The 19,719-nt window shown below is 37.1% G+C and overlaps 1 protein-coding gene across 4 annotated transcripts in view; it reads left to right on the top strand.

The window, feature by feature from the left end:
- Positions 1-19,719, top strand: part of Wdr33 (WD repeat domain 33) — a 97,718-nt gene that overhangs the window by 21,038 nt on the left and 56,961 nt on the right. For 2 of the 4 annotated variants that reach the window (XM_013076490.3, XM_013076494.3), the window contains 4 exons: positions 5,874-5,896; positions 14,578-14,804; positions 16,860-16,928; positions 17,493-17,597. In XM_013076490.3, the coding sequence (XP_012931944.1) occupies positions 14,601-14,804; positions 16,860-16,928; positions 17,493-17,597 (378 nt within the window). In that variant the 5' untranslated portion in view covers positions 5,874-5,896; positions 14,578-14,600. The remainder of the gene's footprint in view (positions 1-5,873; positions 5,897-14,577; positions 14,805-16,859; positions 16,929-17,492; positions 17,598-19,719) is intronic. The other 2 variants (XM_004835973.3, XM_004835971.3) reach the window with 1 other exon arrangement.

The raw sequence follows: 19,719 nt of genomic DNA, 5'->3' as shown, positions 1-19,719 counted from the left end.
ATGTATTTCCTATATTTAATGTAATTAGTGGTTGGTTATGCAGTTGATTTTCTCAATCAAGAATGTGGGTTGTAGGGCTGGGGATTTAGCTCAGTGGTTCCACCACCTGCCTTGCAAGCACAAGGTCCCAAGTTCTATCCCTGGTACCAAAAAAAAAAAAAAGAATGTGGATTGTTGTTTATGGGCATAAATATGAATGTGTGTGTATTTTTTGTTTTGTTTTGGGGATCAAATCCCAGGATCTTGTGTATGCTTAGTATGAATGTCAATTTGACCTTTTGGTTACAAGGATTTGTTGAGTTTGATTTTGTTTGTTTGTTTTGGTACCGGGGATCGAACTGGAGTCCTCGTGCTTGCGAGGGCAGGCAGTGAAACCACTGAGCTAAATCCCCAGCCCTGTTTGTTTGTTTTTGAGACAAGGTCTTGCTGTGTAGTTTAGGGTGGTCTTGATCTCACTATTTAGCCCAGGCTGGCCTTGAGCTCACAGTGATCCTCTTGCCCAAGCCTCCTGTGTGCTGGGACTATAGGCATGTGTTACAACATCCAGCTCAGGGCCTGGGATTTAGCTCAGTGGTTCTGCCGCCTGCCTTGCAAGCACAAGGACTCCAGTTCGATCCCCAGTACCAAAAAAAATACAAAATCCAGCTCAGTGAGTTTGACTTCAGGGTTGCAAAGTATAAGCTTTAGTTTTGGCTCTAATGTCAGTTTTCAATAATTACACTGAACCTTAACTACTCTGTAAAGAAGTTCAAGTAAAATGACAGACTTACTTACTTTCTCTTAGCATGTTAAGCATTTTGATGTAGTAAAATGACTAATTTTTTTCCCCCAGTACTGGGGATCAAACTCAGAACCTTGTGCTTGCCAGGCAGGAACGGTACCACTGAGCTACATCCCCGGCTTGATGTAGTAAAATGTTGTGCAGCCTGTTAGATTGTTATGTGATGTGTATTCTTTATTTTTTGGTACGGGGGATCGAACTTGGGACCTTGCGCTTACACGGCAGGCTCTAGAACCACTGAGCTAAATCCCCGGCTCTGTGACGTGTATTCTGAGGGGCAGTTAGAGTCCCATTTGGTGTAGATCCACATTTCAGATTTCAGTAAAAAATTCCTTTTAAATATTACTACTTTATTGACATTTGTATGTAATTCAAATCCATGCAAAGAATAGAAACATGGTGAGTTCTGCAACTAAACCAACTATCTGGTCTGTTTAAAAGGAATTTTACCAATGGAGGACTACAGATTGTTTGAGCCTCAGCAAATCCATTTTACCACAAAGCATAGAAGCTCAGTGTTAGAGACTGGAAGTCCACGAGAGAAGGGCTGTATCTAGTAAAGGCCTTGTGTTCATAACGTAGTGGAAAAGTGGAAAGACATGCAGACAGGTACAGAAGAGGCAGATTTTAATGAAAAATGAATAAAGATTTTTAAAAAGAAAATGTTACCCATCTTCTATCACCATTATCATAAATAATCTATCTGCAAATCCAGGAAGAAGATAGGCAATGTTTTTGCTAATGTCTTTTAGCGAATTTTTGTAGGAGTCTTTATAAACTGAAAGTCTGTGGTTGTTAAATAATGAAGCCCCCAGCCCCTTGAGAATCACCATTGTACTTTTTGTCTCTAGGAATCTGACTATTCTGGGAACCTCAGGAGAAATCATACTATATTTGTCCTTTTGTGGCTGGCCTCTTCACTGAGCTTAATGTCTTCACAGTTCATTATCCATGTTGTATAGCATGTTTCAAAAATTTCCTTTTTAAGGTTGTGTAATACTCCATTGTGAAGCTAGATGTATTAGTGTTGCACACCTATAATCCCAGCACTCTGGGAGTCTGTGCAGGATTCCAAGTTCGAGCCCAGCCTGCTAAGTTAGCAATTTAGCAAGATCCTGTTTCAAAATAAAAATCAAAAAAGGGCTGAAGATTTACCTCATTCAGATGGCTTTGTGTTCATTTCTTAGTACTACAGGAAAAAAAAGCAAGCTAACAGAAAACCCTTCATTGTATGTTGTGTACACTACATTTTCTTTGTCCATTCATATGTTTGGTGGATATTAGAATTGTTTTCATCTTTTAGTTACTTTAAAAAATGCTCTATGAACATGACTGTACAAAAAACTTGTTTCCCTGCTTTCAGTTTTTTGTGTATAGACTCAGAGTCTTTCAGCATTTTACGCATACTTTATAGCCCCTTTCCCAAAGACATAGTGGTGGGGGAGCTTGAAAGATAAATTGAGTCAGTAATTAATAACTTTCCAAAACAGAAAAGCAGCGCTAGATCCAGAAAGGCTTACTGGTGAATTTTACTAAACTTTTTTTTTGGTACCAGGGATCCAACTCGGGTCCTTGTGCTTGCGAGGCAGGCGGCAGAACCACTGAGCTAAATCCCAGCCCTCTACTAAACTTTTTTTGAGAGGAGGGTCTGGTCTCAAACTCAAAAGTGGCTCCCACCTCAAGCGTCCTGAATACCTGGAACTACCTGGCTTTCTGCCATTGAAAGAAGTAATACCACTTCTTTACAATTTCTTCCAGAAAGTAGAAGCAGAGAGAATACTTCTGAAATCATTTTATGAAGCTAGCATTGCCCTAATGCCAAAATAGGACAGACATTACAAGAAAGGAAAACTACAGACCAGTATTTCTCCTGAATATAGATGCAGGAATCCTCCGCAAAATATTAGCAAATCAACTCTTAACAATGTGTTAGAAGAATTATACATAATGACTAAGTGCGATTTATTCCAGCTATACAATATATAGTTCAGTATTCAAAAATCAATTAATGGGACTGAAAGGGTTCTAGCTCAGTGATAGAGTACCTGCTTAGTGTGTTCAAGGTCATAGGTTTGAGTTACTACAGTACTCCCTACCCCCATGCATGAGGTGAGAAGAGTTAATGTAATCTATCACATCAGTAATCTAAAGGAAAATCATTTGATCATATCAGTACATGAAGAAAAAAACACTTGACAAAATCTGATATGTGTACATGATAAAATTGATCAGCAAACTAGATATAAAGGATAATTTCCTTAAATTGGTATAGAACATTCACAAAAAACCTGAGGAGCATTATAGTACATAGAGAGGAACTAGAAGCTCTCTTCCGTATCTATGTTCAGGAACAAAGCAGAGGATGTCCTTTCTTACCACCCTTTTTCACTATTGTCCTGGAAATCCTAGCTAGTGCAATAAGAAAGAAAAGGATAGATATATAGAATGGGAAAGAACTAAATGAGAAGAAAAAACAAGCTCTCTTTGCAAATGACATGATCTTTGTAGAAGATCTGATAACAAAAACAACCCTGAAACTTAAGTGATTATAGCAAGGTTTCAGGATATAAGCAACTCAGTTGCCTTCTTATATACCAGCAATAAACAGTTGGAAGTTTTGGAATTAAAAACACAACATCATCTACATTTGTATTTATATCCACATAGGATATATTTTATTTATTTATTTATTTTTTATTTTTTGCGGTATCGGGGATTGAACTTAGGAATTTGTGCTTGCAAGGCAGGCACGTGCCACTGAGCTAAATCCCTGGCCCCACATAGGATATAAATCTTAACAAAAATATATACAAGATGTGTATGGGGAAGACTGTAAAATTCTTGATGAAAGAAATCAAAGAAGATCTAAGCTGAGTGTGGTGGCACACGTCTGTGATCCTGGCATTTGAGAGGCTGAAGCTAGAGGATTTCTGAGAGTTGGAGGCCAGCTTGGGATACACAGTGAGTTCAAGGCTAGCCTGAACTATAGGAAGATTCATTGTTGTCAAAAGTGATAGGTTTTTCTTTTTTTCTTATTTTTTTGAGACAAGATCTCACTATGTAATTCACGCTGGCTTTGAACTCTCAATGGACCCCAGGCTGGCCTCAAACTCTCTGTGATCCCCCTCCAGCCTCCCGAGTGCTAGGATCACAGACATGTGCCACCACACCTCCATCCTCAGCCTTCGGAGTGCTGGGATTTGATCAAATCTTTAGGGTTGAGGTCCAGGACTCAGTATTTTAACTAACTCTTTAGGGATTCTTACATATATTAGTTTGAGTTGCACTGTAGACAACCCTAGACCCCCACCCCTTGTTTTATCCATTCTAAGCCTGGGAGTCGGCTACAATTAACTGACCAATTCCATTTTTCTTACTAAGAACTTTTCATTTCATGCAAGTTAGACCATAGGACAGGTTTTTACAGAGTGAATTTCTTCTAAGGAATGAAGATGTTAATAGAATTTCTCAGGTATGTGTGGTATGATATTTGGGGGGGGAGGGTACTGTGGATTGCAATCAGGATCTTTGTATTGAGCTACATCCCTATCTTTTTTTTTTTTTTAATTTTAAGTTGTGAGACAGGGTCTTGCTGAGTTGTTTAAGCTGGGTTTGAGTTTGCAATCATTTTGCCTCAGCCTCACAGAATGATAGGATTATAGGTGTGGGCTATGACACCTGGCTTGGGTGTGTGTGGTTTTGTTTTGTTTTATTTTATTTTATTGTTTTTGATTTTGGGGATTGAACCCAAGGCTTGTACATGCTAATAAATAAGCACATGTTCTGCAATAGAGCTATACCCTCAGATACCCCCCTTTTGTTAATAAAAGATTTTTTCCATCTCTTATTTTGTAACTACACATCCTCATTTTGCAGGTATATCTGGATTCAGACCATTGTTCATTCTTTTTTTTGTTCATGTTATTTATTTAAGATTAGCCAACCAGAATCTGGATATTGGACTATCTTTAATAAGTTATATCCAAAGTCAGGCGAGGTGGTACATGCCTGTAATCCCAGCATTTGGAAGAATGAGGCAGGAGGATCGCCTCGAGTTCGAAGTTAGCCTGATCTGCATAGTGAGTTCAAGGCCAGCCTGAATTACATAGCAAGACTTTGTCTCAGAAAATCCATAAAAGGGCCTGGGATTTAGCTCAGTGGTTTCGCCACCTGCTGCGCAAGCACAAGGACCCGAGTTCAATCCCCAGTACCAAAAAAACCAAAACAAAACAAAAATCCTGTTGGTTTTCACCTCTTGGAAGGTGCCAACACCACTGAGCGAAATCCTCAGCCCTCTTAGCATTTTTATAAAGTTGCCTACAAAAGTATCTCATTTGCAAATCAATCCTCTTATGTTCCTCAGTCTTAAGATTAATTGAAACCATCATTTGCTTTCTCTGTCCCAAGTGTCTTAGTATGTGTTACATCTCTTTTTGTTTTGATTTTTGTTTCAGTTTTGAGATGGGGGTCTCACTAAGTAACCCACCTAAGTAATACCCTGGCTCAAAATTAATAGTAATTATAACGGACTGGGGATGTAGGGATGTATCTCTATAAAAAGATAGAAAAAGGGGGAAATACTGGGGAAAAAGTATCAAAACCAGACTCAAAATATTAGACTTGGACCTTATGTATTTAAAAAATAGTATGTTCTCTAGAATGGTATTGGGCTAGATTTTCCATCTCTAAGGACCTATCATGTGGTATACGTGGTGTTTTTCTGTCTCACAGAGCTTCCAACTAAAACCACCCTATGTAGAATCCAAGGAAAACTTAATCCATTGTAGAATTAGCAGTTGAATTTATGTTTTTGTCATTTATAATTAATTCTGTCTTGCCTTGAGATCCCTATTGCTTTAGAAAATTATACATACATTCTCTACTGAAATGAAAAAAATAATTTTTTAAAGCTGCATTCTGGCTTCTGTGAACCAAGTTGAGTGAGAGTGAAATTACACAGTAATTAAAGTAAGTTTTTTTCTCCTTATGCTGAGGATTGAGGTACATCCCCTGGCTGTTTAAAATTTTTTTCCTTTCATAGTTTTGCTGAGTTGTTTAAGCTAACCTCAAATTTGTGGTCCTTCCCTTTCAGCTTCCTGAGAGATAGGATTACAGGTATGTGCTGCCGTTCCCTGCTAAATTGAGATTTTTGTGAACTAAATCTTTAAAAATCTGTGAAACAAATTTTATTTATTTTGAGTGGTAGTAGATACACATAGTAGAAAATTCAAAAGGTATAGGAGTATGCCCTTGGAGGCTGAGGCAGGAGGACTGCAAGTTTGAGCCTAGGCTGGGCAACTTAGTGAGGCCCTGTCTCAAAAAGTAAAGGGCTGGGGGCCGGGGATTTAGCTCAGTGGTTCCACTGCCTGCCTCGCAAGCACAAGGACCCAAGTTCGATCCCCGGTACCAAAACAAAACAAAACAGGGCCAAGGATTTAGCTCAGTGGTTCCAGTGCCTGTCTTGCAAGCGCAAGGTCCCGAGTTTGATCCCCAGTACCCAAAAAACAAAAAAACAAAACAGTAAAGGGCTGGAGATGTAGCTCAGTGCAAAGGGTCTAGGTTCAATCCCCAGTATTGGGGGTGGTGTGGGCACCACTGGCTAAATTCCTTTTCATCCTTCCTCTGAAGTCATCTGATTTCTTTCACTGGAAACATTCCTGCCCATGTTTCTGATATATCCATTTTTTTTGAGGGGTGAGGTGAAAAAATTAGCAATTTAATTTATGGCAGTTTGGAAAATATTTCTGTGTTATTTGCACTTTATAAGGCAGTGATGAGTTCTCAAAATGAGCTCATTTCTTAACATTACTAGTACATTATTAGTACATTATTAGGTCCTTTTATTTCATGAATGCATGCATCTGTGATATAAAACCAATAGTGGATAAGACTGCTGGCATGATTCAAGGCTGTGCTACCGAGCTGTAGTAGGAGCCATTGTACTTTTACTCCTGCTTCACATTAGTATGCAGTTAGAAGAAACTCTTTCACTTAAGGATGTCATTGATTAAATAACTTGTGGTTAAAGACATGTAATTTTATTAAAGTCAGCTCCTGAGTATGTGTGTCCCTAAAATTTATGTATTGTAAATACACAGGCCAGTAATATAGTCATTTATTATTAATATCAAGTGCAGTGTACATAATTGTAGTTTTATAAAACTGGCAACATAGTAGGTTTGCTTACCCTAGCATTACCACAAATAGAAGTAATACTTTGTGCTCATATTACAGTATTTTGACTTTACTAGGTGATACGAATTTTTCAGCACTGTTTAGCCTTGTGATCACCTTCACTTTTTATGGTCCATTGTTGATTGAAATGTGATGATGAACAATCTCATGAATGAAAGTTAGGAATATCACTACAGGTTTTACAGACATTAAAGTGATAATAAGGGAATATTACGAGCAATGATATGCCCTAAAAAGTGATGATTTGGGGGAAATTGATTCTGTTGAGGCACAAACTACCAAAACTAACTCAGGAAGAAACAAGAGGGTGCAAAGCAAGATGGTAGCTGAGTAAAATCCTCCGATCATTGTCCCCTACAGGCACAGCAAGTTTAATTTGCTATTGACTGTTCACACTGCGGTACCCTCACAAGAGCTATGGAAATCAGGAAAATTGAATAAAAGAACTTTTAGTTAAGCTTTCAGGAAAACTTCCAAAACTACAGTTCTGAATAAGGCCAAGGGAGCTGCTACTTCTACCATGATTTACAGATCCAGGAAACTGCTGTTATGGCCATTAGCTCCAGTACAAGCCACTTGGGCCAAGACTAGCTGGCTACCAAATCAGATGGAAATCCTTGTTCTGCAGTCCTCTCGGCTGTTTGTTCAGTCTTTGGTGGACTAGCTCCCCTCCCCTTCCCCCTTTCTTTTTCCTCTTCTCTCTTGCCCTTTACCCCATCTCTTCTTCCCTTTTCTCCTTCCTCCTCTCCTCACCCCACCTGGCTGTACATTTTTTTCTTAAAAGACAAAAGAGGTACTTGGTGGGACATGCCTGTACTGCAGTTCCAGCACTCTGGGAGACTGAGGCAGGAGGATTCAAATTCCGGTTTCACTGGGTCACCCCCTCCCCCATAATACACTGTTGATAAAGAGCAATAAAGTTGGAAAATGTTCCCAAAGTCTGATATCAAGACTTTCTGTAAAGTTACTGTAATCAAGATACTGAGGTAGACCCACACATAAAATAGTTGATTTTTGACTGAGGTATAAAGGCAATTCAATAGAAAAAGATGAACTGCCAAAAAAGATAATGGGGGTAGAACAACTGGACACCATTAAAAAAATTCACACGCACAAAATTCATACCTTATATCAGTTCCTTTGTGCTGTTACAAGAGAATGGTATTAACTGGGTAATTTTCATGTATGGCACAATTCTGCCAACATTAGATTGCATAAATGAAGGTGGAGTCATAAGATTATAAAGGAACTGAAAAATTCTTATTGACTAGTGACATCATAGCTGTTGTCACATTGTACGACATACTACCTTTTTGTCACAATGCTGATATAAGCAAACCTGCACTGCCAGTTGTACAAAAGTATAGCATGTACAATGATATTAGTCCATGATACTTGATAATAAATGACTGTTACTGGTGTATGTATTTACTGTACTGTACTTTTTTTTTGGGTCCTGGGGATCGAACACAGGACCTTGCACTTGCAAGGCAGGTGGCTGCACCACTGAGCTAAATCCCTGGCCTATACTATACTTTTTATCAGTGGTTAGTATATCACTTATAAAAAAATGCTGTGTTAGAGTGCTGGGCGTGGTGGTGCAAGCCTGTAATCTGAGCACTGGAGGAGGCTGAGGGAGGAGGATTGGGCGTTTTGAGGCCAGCCTGGACTAAATTGTTCAAGAACAATCTGGACTATATAGCAGTGTAGGCTTCATTTTGTCTTGTGCATTTTTGCCAGCATTGATTAATTTTTTAAATTTTGAGACAAGGTTTTGCTAAGTTGCCCAGGCTGGGCTTGAACTTGTGATCTTGCTTCACTCTTTAGAAGATAACCAGAAAGAATGGAAAGAAGTGATAGATCGAGAGAAAATATTTGCAAATCACATATCTGAGAAAACAACCCGATTTTAAAAAGTGCTGAAGATTTGAGTAGACAGTTTGCCAGAGAAGACATCTAGAGGGCAAATAAACACCAACAAAGATGCCTAAACTCTTTAGTCTTTAGGGAAATACAAGGTAAAATGATGATGAGATAGCCACTGTTCATCCATTAGAATGACTAAGAAATGAAACAGGTAAAACTCTTCTCTTTTTACTTGATAGGTTTTTATAAAGGAAAAATATTTTTAGTATTGTGACCCAGTGTACACACACACAATGGAAGCAGAAGTTTCACAATTTACATTTCTTTTCAAATGTACAATGCAATCTTTTTTTATCATTAAAAGAGTGCTGCTTATCAGCCCTATTGATTTCAATTTGGAAATTCTTTACTATGAAACATAGGATTGAGAAACAGATTATTTTGGATTATGTTTGGTTGGGGAAAAGCTTATACTGGCCAGGATAATCAGCGAGAGCTTATTTTGTCTTAAGGATTCTTCAGACTTAATTTGTGCTGCAAGTTTCTTCCCATACAGTATTTCTATTTCATGTAATGCCTGGTGAGAAGTTTACTAGTGTAGTGGTAGTACATTCCCACATCTCTCGCCTCTGTTTTTTTGTTTTTTGTTTCTTTGAGACAGGGTCTCACTATGTATTTCAGGCTGCCTTGAACTCAACTATGTAGCTCAAGCTGGCCTTGAACTCTTGGTGATCCTCCTGCCTCAGCCTCCTGAATACTAGGATTACAGGTGGTTGCAGGGATGCGCCACCATGCCTGGCTTCTGTCGCTGTTTTTCTTCTAGCACTAAGGATTGAATCCAAGACCTTCACACTCAGCTACATCCTCAGCCCTTTTCTTTGGCGACAAGGTCATACTAAGTTGCCATGCTGAGCTTGAACTTGGAATCTTCTTGCCTCTTTGAGCTCTTGTTTACTGAGAATAGAAAGAGTGGGGTGTGTATCAGTGCCTAACAAATAGTCAGGGCTTACTGGTTGGAGTGCAAAGGTGTTTCTTGTGCTCCTCTGTGGCATAGGGTGCTTTATACTGTTCTAACAAGTCCAATGTGTGTGTCTAGTAACTAATAACTGTCTTCTTTGCCTTCTTGATTTTTGGTGCTGCTTGCTCTTACACTGATAAATCTTTCCCTACTATTTCCTTTCTTTTTTTTTTTTTTTTGGTACCGGGGATCAAACTCGGAACCTTGCGCTTGCAAGGCAGGTGCTGGAACCACTGAGCTAAATCCCCAGCCCTCCATACTATTTCCAATGTGAATTACATCTCGTGAATCCCTTTCTGTTGATTCTAATATTAATTATTGCTCTGATTGTTGAGGTTTTGCTACTCCTTGTATATAGTTTTTATTATTTTATTTTTGAGATAGCCTCTTGCTATGTAGTTCAGGCTGGCCTTGAACTCACTGTGTAGGCCAGGCTGGCCTCAAACTTGCGGTGAGCTTCCTGCCTCAGCTTCCCAAGTGCTGGGATTACAGGTGTGCACCACCACATCCAGTTAGTTTTTATTACTTTAATTAGAGGTTTAAGTTTTATAAGTGTATTATTGTTTCGTATAGTTCTAAAATGTGGACTTTGTCATGACTTTAAGAAAAGCATTTATATTTTTCCTACCGAGTATTATCTTCAACTATAAATTCAGTAGGGTACATGATTAAGATTATAAAAGCAAGTACAGTACTTTGTGAGCAGTTGGTTCAAGAAATGCAGTTATGCTGGTATATACTTGTATACAATAACAAGGAGAAATAAGTATAGGTATTCCAGTTTGTTTAAGACTATTGGCTAAAGGAAAAATGTGGGATTTTTTGTTTTGGAGACAAGGACTTGCTAAATAGTCCAAGCTGGCCTTGAACTTGGAGTGATTCACCTGCCTCAGCCTTCTGAGTGCTAAGATTACAGGTGTGTGCCACCATGCCTGGCAAAAAAAATGTGTTCTTGCAAAATAGTATTTTTGAGCAAAGAGAATCTTTGAGATTGTCTGGTTTAACCTCATTTAACAGATGTAGAGAAGTTGACTGGCTTGCCTAATCTGGTGAGTGATTGAAAGCTTCAAGGCTAAGAATATGCTGGAGATTTTTGTGTACTTAGAAGTCTTTATATTTCCTAAAAATAAGAATTAGGGAACAGGTACCACAGCAGAGTATGGAAATTACTGTTCTATGAAATTTAGTGATTCAAAATGATGTGCTGTGTTGGACAGTTATAATGTGAATGAAGTTAGACTTAAAAGATTGTGCTGCTTGGGCCGGGGATTTAGCTCAGTGGTGCCATTGCCTGCCTCGCAAGTGCAAGGTCCTGAGTTCAGTCCCCGGTACAAAATGAAAATTGTGCTGCTTGCTTGAATCATTGAAGGTTTGTGTGTAGGAGAAAGTGTTACAGGTGAATTTTGACTTCGGTAATTTGGTTCTCTTAGCATATTGAATAACCACAGGCAGACCTAATTTTTCTTTTTCCTGTCTTCTATCTTCCTGATCCCTTTATTTCCTCACTCTCCATCCCAGTTATGAGGTGAGTATATTTTGGAGACACACCTAACTTCTATTTTAAATTGTGCGGGTTTTTTTTACCGTCCTTTAAGTGAATACTACAGCGAGCCCAAAAAATAGTCATTATTTTTGTGGAGTATAAAGCTCTTCTTTCTCTGCATCTTGTTATAAATCTAGTTTCTTGGAGTTTTGTCCCAAGTGGAGTCTGAAGGATAGTTTATTGACTTTTTGAAGGATGTTTCTATGCCGATTACTGATTTTTTTCCACCTTGTGTCAAATTATCTTCCATCAGAGAAAGCTGTTATATTGTTATCATCAAAATCTGGCAACCCTGCTGAAGGAGTCAGGAAACCCAGGCATTTTGCCCTGACTCTGCCACTCTGTTAGTTGTCTAGTACTGCCATAGTATGCCCAGCTTACCTTAATTTTTTTTCTAATAAGACTGGCTTCTCCTGTAATCCTAGCACTCAGGAGGCTGAGGCAGAAGGATTGCCCCAAGTTTGAGGCCAGCCTAGGCTACATTGTGAGTTTAAGGCCAGCCTGAACTACAAAGCAAGACCCTGTCTCAAATAATGAAAAAAATAGTTTGGCGTCTATTGTATGGCACTTGGCAGCAGCATTCACTGAAGTTTTGATTATACTATGTAAAGGTACTCAAAAAGAGGACTTGTAGAAGTGCTTCAGAAAGTGGCAAGAATTTATGGCTATGTATCTTTTACTGTGATATTTTTAAGAAATATAAACACTATTTTTTGATCCCCCTTATATGAATTTTAGGGGAATACAATTCAGTCATCAGTCCATAGCAGCCACCAAAAGGCCAAATAACTTAATGATTTGTATGATAGGAAGCTAGACTAAGTCATATATGAAGCCTGGTTACTGTGGTGAGGTGGTTTGCTTTTATTTAATCTAGGGCTAGATCTTGATTTGAAATATGTGCAATTGTTTCCTCTTGCTGAACCTTTATTTCTGTCACACAAATAGTACTTAGCTATTCAAGGAACAATTAAAGGCCTTTTTCTCTGAACAAGTTTTATTCAAAAATTGTTGTCTTTGACCTCAGTCATTTTCCTTATGTTTGTACAGTAGACCTTTGAGGGCTTGGTTAGTGTCTTATAGCCAGCATCCTGCTTCAGTAATCATTTTTCTATTACTATTTCACTTACCATTCATTTAAAAATTTTTTCCAGTGGATTAAACTCCTTATTTTTAATTGGGGTAAAATTCACATAAAAGCCATTGTTTTAACCATTTTAAAGTATACAATTCAGTGGTATTTAGTATATTCTCCAGTTGTACAATCACTATTTCTACTTAGTTCCAGAACATTTTGTCATCCTTGAAGGAAATCCCATTGTCATTAAGAGCCCAGGACCTCCTGGCCCCAAAAAGGGATACTGTTTTTTTTTATTTTGGAGTTTAATTTTTTTCTTTTTAATATGCTGCATAGTTGAGCAGAATTGGATTGCTCTTTTATGGCATAAAATTAATTCACAGTCAGACTCTCCAATACCACTAGATGGATTATGGGATACTGTTTTTATCCAAAGGAAATCATAATTTCTTTTGGGCTGTCTATTTATTTTTGGTACTGGGAATCGAACTCAGGACCTTGTGTTTGCCAGGCAGGCACAGCACTGCTAAGCTATAGCACCAGCCCCAGGCCTTTTATTTAGTGCTTAAGAGTAAGGTAAAGCAAGGATAAGAATACAGAAAAATAATGGAGACTATAATCTTTCCTATTTCTTTCTTTTTTTTTTTTTTTTTTTTTTCTGATACTGAGGATGGAACTCAGGACCTTGCACTTGCGAGGCAGGTGGCCGAACCACTGAGCTAAATCCCTGGCCCAATCTTTCCTATTTCTGAAGCAAGAATAATTGTGAAGTGTTTTTAGTTTCTATACTTCATGTGTTTTTAGTGGTCTAATTTTGAAAGTATGCTGAAGTTTTTACAGTCATGCATATTTAGCATGTTAAGTTTGAATGTAGAGCACTGAAGTTGAAAAGCTGTAAGATCAGCATTCTTACAGATGCTAGCCTAATGTTGCCTTTTACAAATATGTAAATACACATACAGTAATGAGAAATAAGTTTCAATGACACTTTGCTCCTAAAATTAGATATAACTGCTTTTTACATTAATTACAGATATGAAGTATGATAGTTTATTCCTCTTTCTACATGATTACTAGGAAATTTAAAAACAGAAAAGTCAGTTTTGAAACTTTAAAAATAATTTTAGTGCCTGTTGTATGAGATAGGGTCTTATGATAAGCTTAAAAATAGTCTTGGCCCGGGGATTTAGCTCAGTGGTGCTGCCGCCTGCCTCACAAGTGCAAGGTCCTGAGTTCCATCCCCAGTACCAGAAAAAAAAAATCTTGACTACAAACATCCAAATAAAAACTTCATTTAAAAAACGTGAACAGTTCCCCATGTATGCCTACCTTTTCTTCCCCACTCATGCACACACGTAAACACGTGCCCATACTCTTATATACTGTGCTTTTTTCTTCCATCAGGCTGAATTTTTATTTATTTTTTTTTTTGGGTACCGTGGATTGAACTCAGGAACCTGGGCTTGAAAGGCAGGTGCTGGAACCATGGAGCTAAATCCCTGGCCTCCAGGCTGAATTTTATTTTATTTTATTTTTTTTTTTATTTTTTTGGTACTGGGGATCGAACTCAGGTCCTTGCACCTGCACAGCAGGTGGTGAAACCACTGAACTAAATCCCGAGCCCTCCAGGCTGAATTTTACATCAAATGAATATTAATACTTTCTCTGTGGAATAGACCTTTTCAGATGTGACTGGTTGTTGTCATTAATTTCATACTTCATAGGAAGTAAGTTGATTAAAAACTAGAAATAATACAGGTTAGAAAAGGGAAGAAAGTATAAAAAGTGTTCATTTAAAAATGTTTTTAGCCAAGCGTGCAGGTGTGCACATGCAGTCCCAGCACTTAGGAGGTTTGAGGCAGGAGGATGGTGAGATTGAGGCCCCTCTGAGCTACATAAAGAAACTTCGTTGAAAAAGACAAAAATCAAAAAATGCTCACAGATTGGGATGTTGCTTATTGGTAGACTGCTTGTCTAGCATGCATAATACACTGGGTTTGGTCCCCAGGACCACAAAAAAATGAGTAAAATATAAAGTAAAATGTTTTCAGGTAATGTTCTGACTTTTATAGTGAAAATACTTTTTCCCTCCCTAGTGTCCTAGAAGGAAAAGATCACCATGGCCACAGAAATCGGTTCACCTCCTCGATTTTTCCATATGCCAAGGTTCCAACACCAAGCGCCTCGACAGTTGTTTTATAAGCGACCTGATTTTGCACAGCAGCAAGCAATGCAGCAGCTTACCTTTGATGGAAAACGGATGAGAAAAGCTGTAAACCGGAAGACTATAGATTACAATCCGTCTGTAATTAAGTATTTGGAGGTAAGTACAATTAATGTACTTAAATTGGACAAAATTTTAAAGGTAGGATAATAAGTATTCTTACATTGCTCAAATTAGTAGGATGAAGTTGACTTCAGATTTAAGGACACCTCAGATCATCTTGGCATATATATATAATATATAATAATATATAATATGTTATATATACACTATACATAATATATAATATGTGTATATACACTATATATACATAATATGTACATATGTACACAATATATATTATATATAACATTGTTTTTAAAAGTTTTAAGCAGTTTAAAAATATATATATATATTTATTTATTTTTTTTTTTAAACTCTGTCTTGTCCTTGGCTTTCTTTATTCCTCTTGAATTTCTGAATCACCTTCTGAAAATTTAGTGTATGTGCTGCCAAAGTGAACACCTTCTGAAAATTTAATTAAAGTTAGACTCCAGTTTAGAAACAGGCTTTTTTCTGTTGAGAGGGGAGAGGAAAGAAAGAATTAAGATATATTATGTACAGGTACAAGTTCCCAATGATGAATGTGATCATTATATATGGCAAATATGGACTAATTAAAATAAAGAAATAGGCTTTGTTCTAAAAGTTCATAACAAGTCAGAAGAAAGTACTATACTTTAACCTATATGCCAACCTTAAAGCACTTGTTAATAAAATCAGTGTGTATGAAATAGATTACTAACAGCAATATTTCTGTGAGAACAGAGATAAAAAAACAACAAAAATTTTTTGAGACAAAATGTCTCCCTGTGTACTTCAGGTTGCCCTTGAACTCATAGATATCGCAGTCTGGCCTCCAGCTCCTGGCAATCCTCCTGCCTCAGCCTCCCACAGGCATGCCCCAGCACGCTCTGCTAAGTACAGGGTTTTAGAATTGTAATTGTGAATGTCAGAAACATTGGCCCTGGAAACATAGATTTTTTCCATATCTGAGTTCCTGATAGTTTGCTGCAAAGAGCTTTATTTAATTAAGATTGGGCACCATTGGGCATAGTGGCACACACCTGTAATCCCAGCACTCTGGGAAGCTGAGGCAGTAGAATTGCCAGTTTGAGCCCACCCTAGGCAACTTAATACCTTAATGAGACCTGGTCTTAAAAAATAAAAAAGAGGGGCCGGGGATTTAGCTTGGTGGTTCCTGCATCTGCCTGGCAAGCACAAGGTCCCGAGTTTGATCCTCGGTACCAAAAAAGGGGGGCTGGGGAATATAGCTCAGTGCAAAGGCCAGTGCTTCAGTTCCCAGTACCACTGCGTGCACATACACAGTTGAGCACCTGTTACTGTCTATAGGTGGAAGCGACTCTGAGATGATAAGTAAGACAAGGTCTTTGTAATGCTCCCTTAGCTCTGTGTTTTTCCCTTTTGAGTTCTTTCTTTACTTGTCATAACCTAATGTTACTGTCTCATTGGGATTTGGTCTTCTCTTGTCTCTATGAAAATTTGTCTGCTTTTCATTACCTTAGATCTGTGGTTAACCCTTACTTGGAGATACACCTAAATAGTATGTCGGACATTCATTGGAGAATGAGAGGTAAAACAGATTTAGACTTTTCCAGGAATTTTATTTGGGGAAACTAGGAGATAGAATTTGAGAGGAATAAAGAAAGCCAAAGGCAAGACCTAATGATTATTTTGTGGTGAGGAGTTTGGGATAGAGTGTCTGTCTATCCCCTACTCTGTTATTTGTGTTAATATAGTTGTGAAAAAGTGTTGGAGTCTGCAGCATCTTGGATGTATGGGAATGGTGTGTGTGAGGAGGAAAATTGTAAGCAATGTCAGTAGCAAAGAGGGGACAGCTTCTTAAGATAACTACTATTACATGTGTTTTAGAAATTAACATTTTTGAATCCTGTTTTCTTCGCATTTCTGTACCTTATATTTTGTTAATACTTTCACATTGCGTATAATTAGATTATATACTAATTGTTCCATTTTGTATTTCTGGTTTTTATGGTACCGGCGATCGAACTTGGGACCTTGCACTTGCGAGGCACGCGGTGGCACCACTGAGCTAAATCTCCGGCTAATTGTTCTATTTTCTTATTTTAACAGAATAGGATATGGCAAAGAGACCAGAGAGATATGCGGGCAATTCAGCCTGATGCAGGTTATTATAATGATGTAAGTATGAAACATGTACTGCCTTAATAAAATCCTCTTTACTTTGACCTTTAAGCCTAAAAATATGTGAATTCATGTTCAGAATGGTCTTTTTATTTTTACATCTTTGTAGTTAAAATGAACATTATTGAAAGGGTAGTATGACACATCTGTGTGAACAATGGGTTATATTTTGTCTCAGTTTAAATATTCCTTTTAATCTAATGATGAATTTTTGCATAAAGCAGTGTTCAACAAAAGATTGAACAACCTTTAAGTCTTGTGATAGGAGAATTAATTTTAAGTTAGGCTTATTGTGAACAAGTTTATGTTGACTTTGAGGAGTAAGGAAATCTGATACTTAATGTGATTCTTCGTTTTGTTGTTGAGTAATAATGGATATTTAACTTTCTTGTATCTTGATTTTCTTGTAATCTGTTATAATAGTTTTCTTTTTTGTGGGGGAAATGTCATGTCTAGTTCTGCATTTGCCTTTAGATGTTGAGATAATCACCTTGCGATGGCCCTGGTTTCTTCTCTGAATGTAATCAGGAGCTCTAAAAACAAAATTTTCTTTTGTTATAGTTGGTCCCACCTATAGGAATGTTGAATAATCCTATGAATGCAGTAACCACAAAATTTGTTCGGACATCAACAAATAAAGTAAAGTGTCCAGTATTTGTGGTGAGGGTAAGTATTCTTTTGGATATTTTTTACGAAAATCGATCTTCAGTTAGTTAGCAAATTAGAAATTAGACAAAGAAAAATTAGAAATTACTTGAAATGTGTATCTTGAGTAATAATTGGTTTGTTGCTGGTAATTTTATTTTGAAATAGGTATTTATTCCCTTTGTCTGCATTTAGTAAGATACTACTTATAAATTGTTTTCTTTATGTTACAATTTCCATAGAATTTTCTCTGAATTTATATATAGAGACGTATTGTAACAGGTCTCAGAATTGCTCAGTAGTTCAATAGCAAATGCTTTTGTTACTGACAAGAAAGCAACATTCGAAGGTGAATGAAAAGTTCTTAGGTGTTACTAGGAAGGAAGAAACCTGAATAAAGATGAAGAACTATGGTGTACTAGTCAGCTTCATGAAGGCACTTAATATGTTTTCACTGAAATTTTAAAAATATGCCTTTATAATTAATAATGCATTCGCATGATTCAAACTTTTTAAAATTTGGAGATGTTCGCAGTGAAAAATTTTCTCATCTCTTCTAGACATTCGATTGCTATTTATGTAGTTGATAGTCTGTAATCATTTTGTTTTGATTATTCCATTTCTTAAAAATATAATTGTTGGTTATTAATATTTAGAGGTATAGGCTGATGAATAGAGCTGAGCAAATAGCAATTGAACAAAAATATCAAACAGAAGAATGACAGGGCAAACATTAATGGCAAATGAGCAAAATATGCAGTCTTTGGATATTTGAGAGTTACGATAGAAAACTGGGAGAGGAAGAGTTCCATAGAAATTGTTACAGGTGGTCTTAGGGATCAAACTATAATGTCTTATGAAAAATTTGCCCATGTTAGAGATGCAGTCCAAATTAAGTTGGAATACTGAGTTCTGTATGAACAGTTTGGTTCCCTGTAGTATTAGTTAGGTTGAGATCTATAGCAGATTAGAGAATCTAGGAAGGTAGGAGGTTTTTATTCATAATAGTCAAAACTGTGAACTACTAAGCAGTAAAAAGAAATTGTTCAGTCAGGGATTTAGCTCAGTGGCACTGTGCCTGCCTGGCAAGTGTAAGGCCCTGAGTTTGATTCCTAGTACTGGGGGGTGGAGGGGAAGCAATTGTCATAAACTTGTATAATTTACCAAATAGACTTCATTTTATGTATTTCATCTTGCTCTTTCTGTAAGCACACTTGTATTTTTCAATTCTTTGTCAGTTTTTATTTTGGAAAATAGGATTGTATTTTGTATATTTGTATCCTCTAGTAAGTATGTAATTCATCATAGGAACTGAAAATTTAAACAGTGCACTATGTTTTGAGTTGACTATCATAACCACAGATTAGATTCAGCCTGCAAATTATGACATTAAAATATCTGTGTAGTGTAAGTCAATGGATAAAGTAGATTTTTTTGGTTTTGGTACTGGGGATCAAACTTGGGACTTTGCGCTTTCGAGGCAGGCGCCAGAACCACTGAACTAAATCCTGGGCCTATGGATAAAGTTGTTTTAACAGTAGATCAGCATAAGAATTATCACTGCTTGGGACTATGAATGGTGGAGAGCTTACAATTTTTAAATACATTTAGTTGCAGGAAAAGTTTGATAGCCTTAACTTGGCATTGTTATCTTTTTTGTTTATTTGTTTGTTTTGTTTTAATTACGCACTGGTAACACTGTTTGCATTGAATGGATAGTAGTTATAAGATACCAAATTCAGTCTTTCTGAATTTTCTGGTGACTACCTTATTTATGTTAGTCACCATGTAGCCTAGTATTATGAGATCTTTGTATATTTTCTTTGAAATGCTTTTTAGAGTACATTGGTATAGGCATTCATAATATATTTGTTATTTTTAATTTAGTTAATGAATTTAAGTGCTAGAACTTTTCCTACACTGTTAATACAAATTTTTTTTTAAAGCTTTTTAGTTTGAAATGGTTTGGGGTATATAGAGTATGCTACCTCATTCTTTTAAAATTTGTATTAGTACATGTTTGTAGTACATAATGATTACATTCATCTTAGGGAGTTGGTACACGTACATAACACATCTTATTTCTTGTTACTTCTTTCCCTCCCTTCCCTTCCTTTAAGTTCTTTTCTTTTTTTTTTTTTTG

Source organism: Heterocephalus glaber, unplaced genomic scaffold (genome assembly GCF_053883595.1).
Source record: "Heterocephalus glaber isolate CG9 unplaced genomic scaffold, H.glaber_assembly_v1.0 deba00000347, whole genome shotgun sequence".
NCBI classification, from domain to species: domain Eukaryota; kingdom Metazoa; phylum Chordata; class Mammalia; order Rodentia; family Bathyergidae; genus Heterocephalus; species Heterocephalus glaber.
Note: the sequence above shows the minus strand (reverse complement) of the source record. Positions and strands in the feature narration are given on the sequence as shown.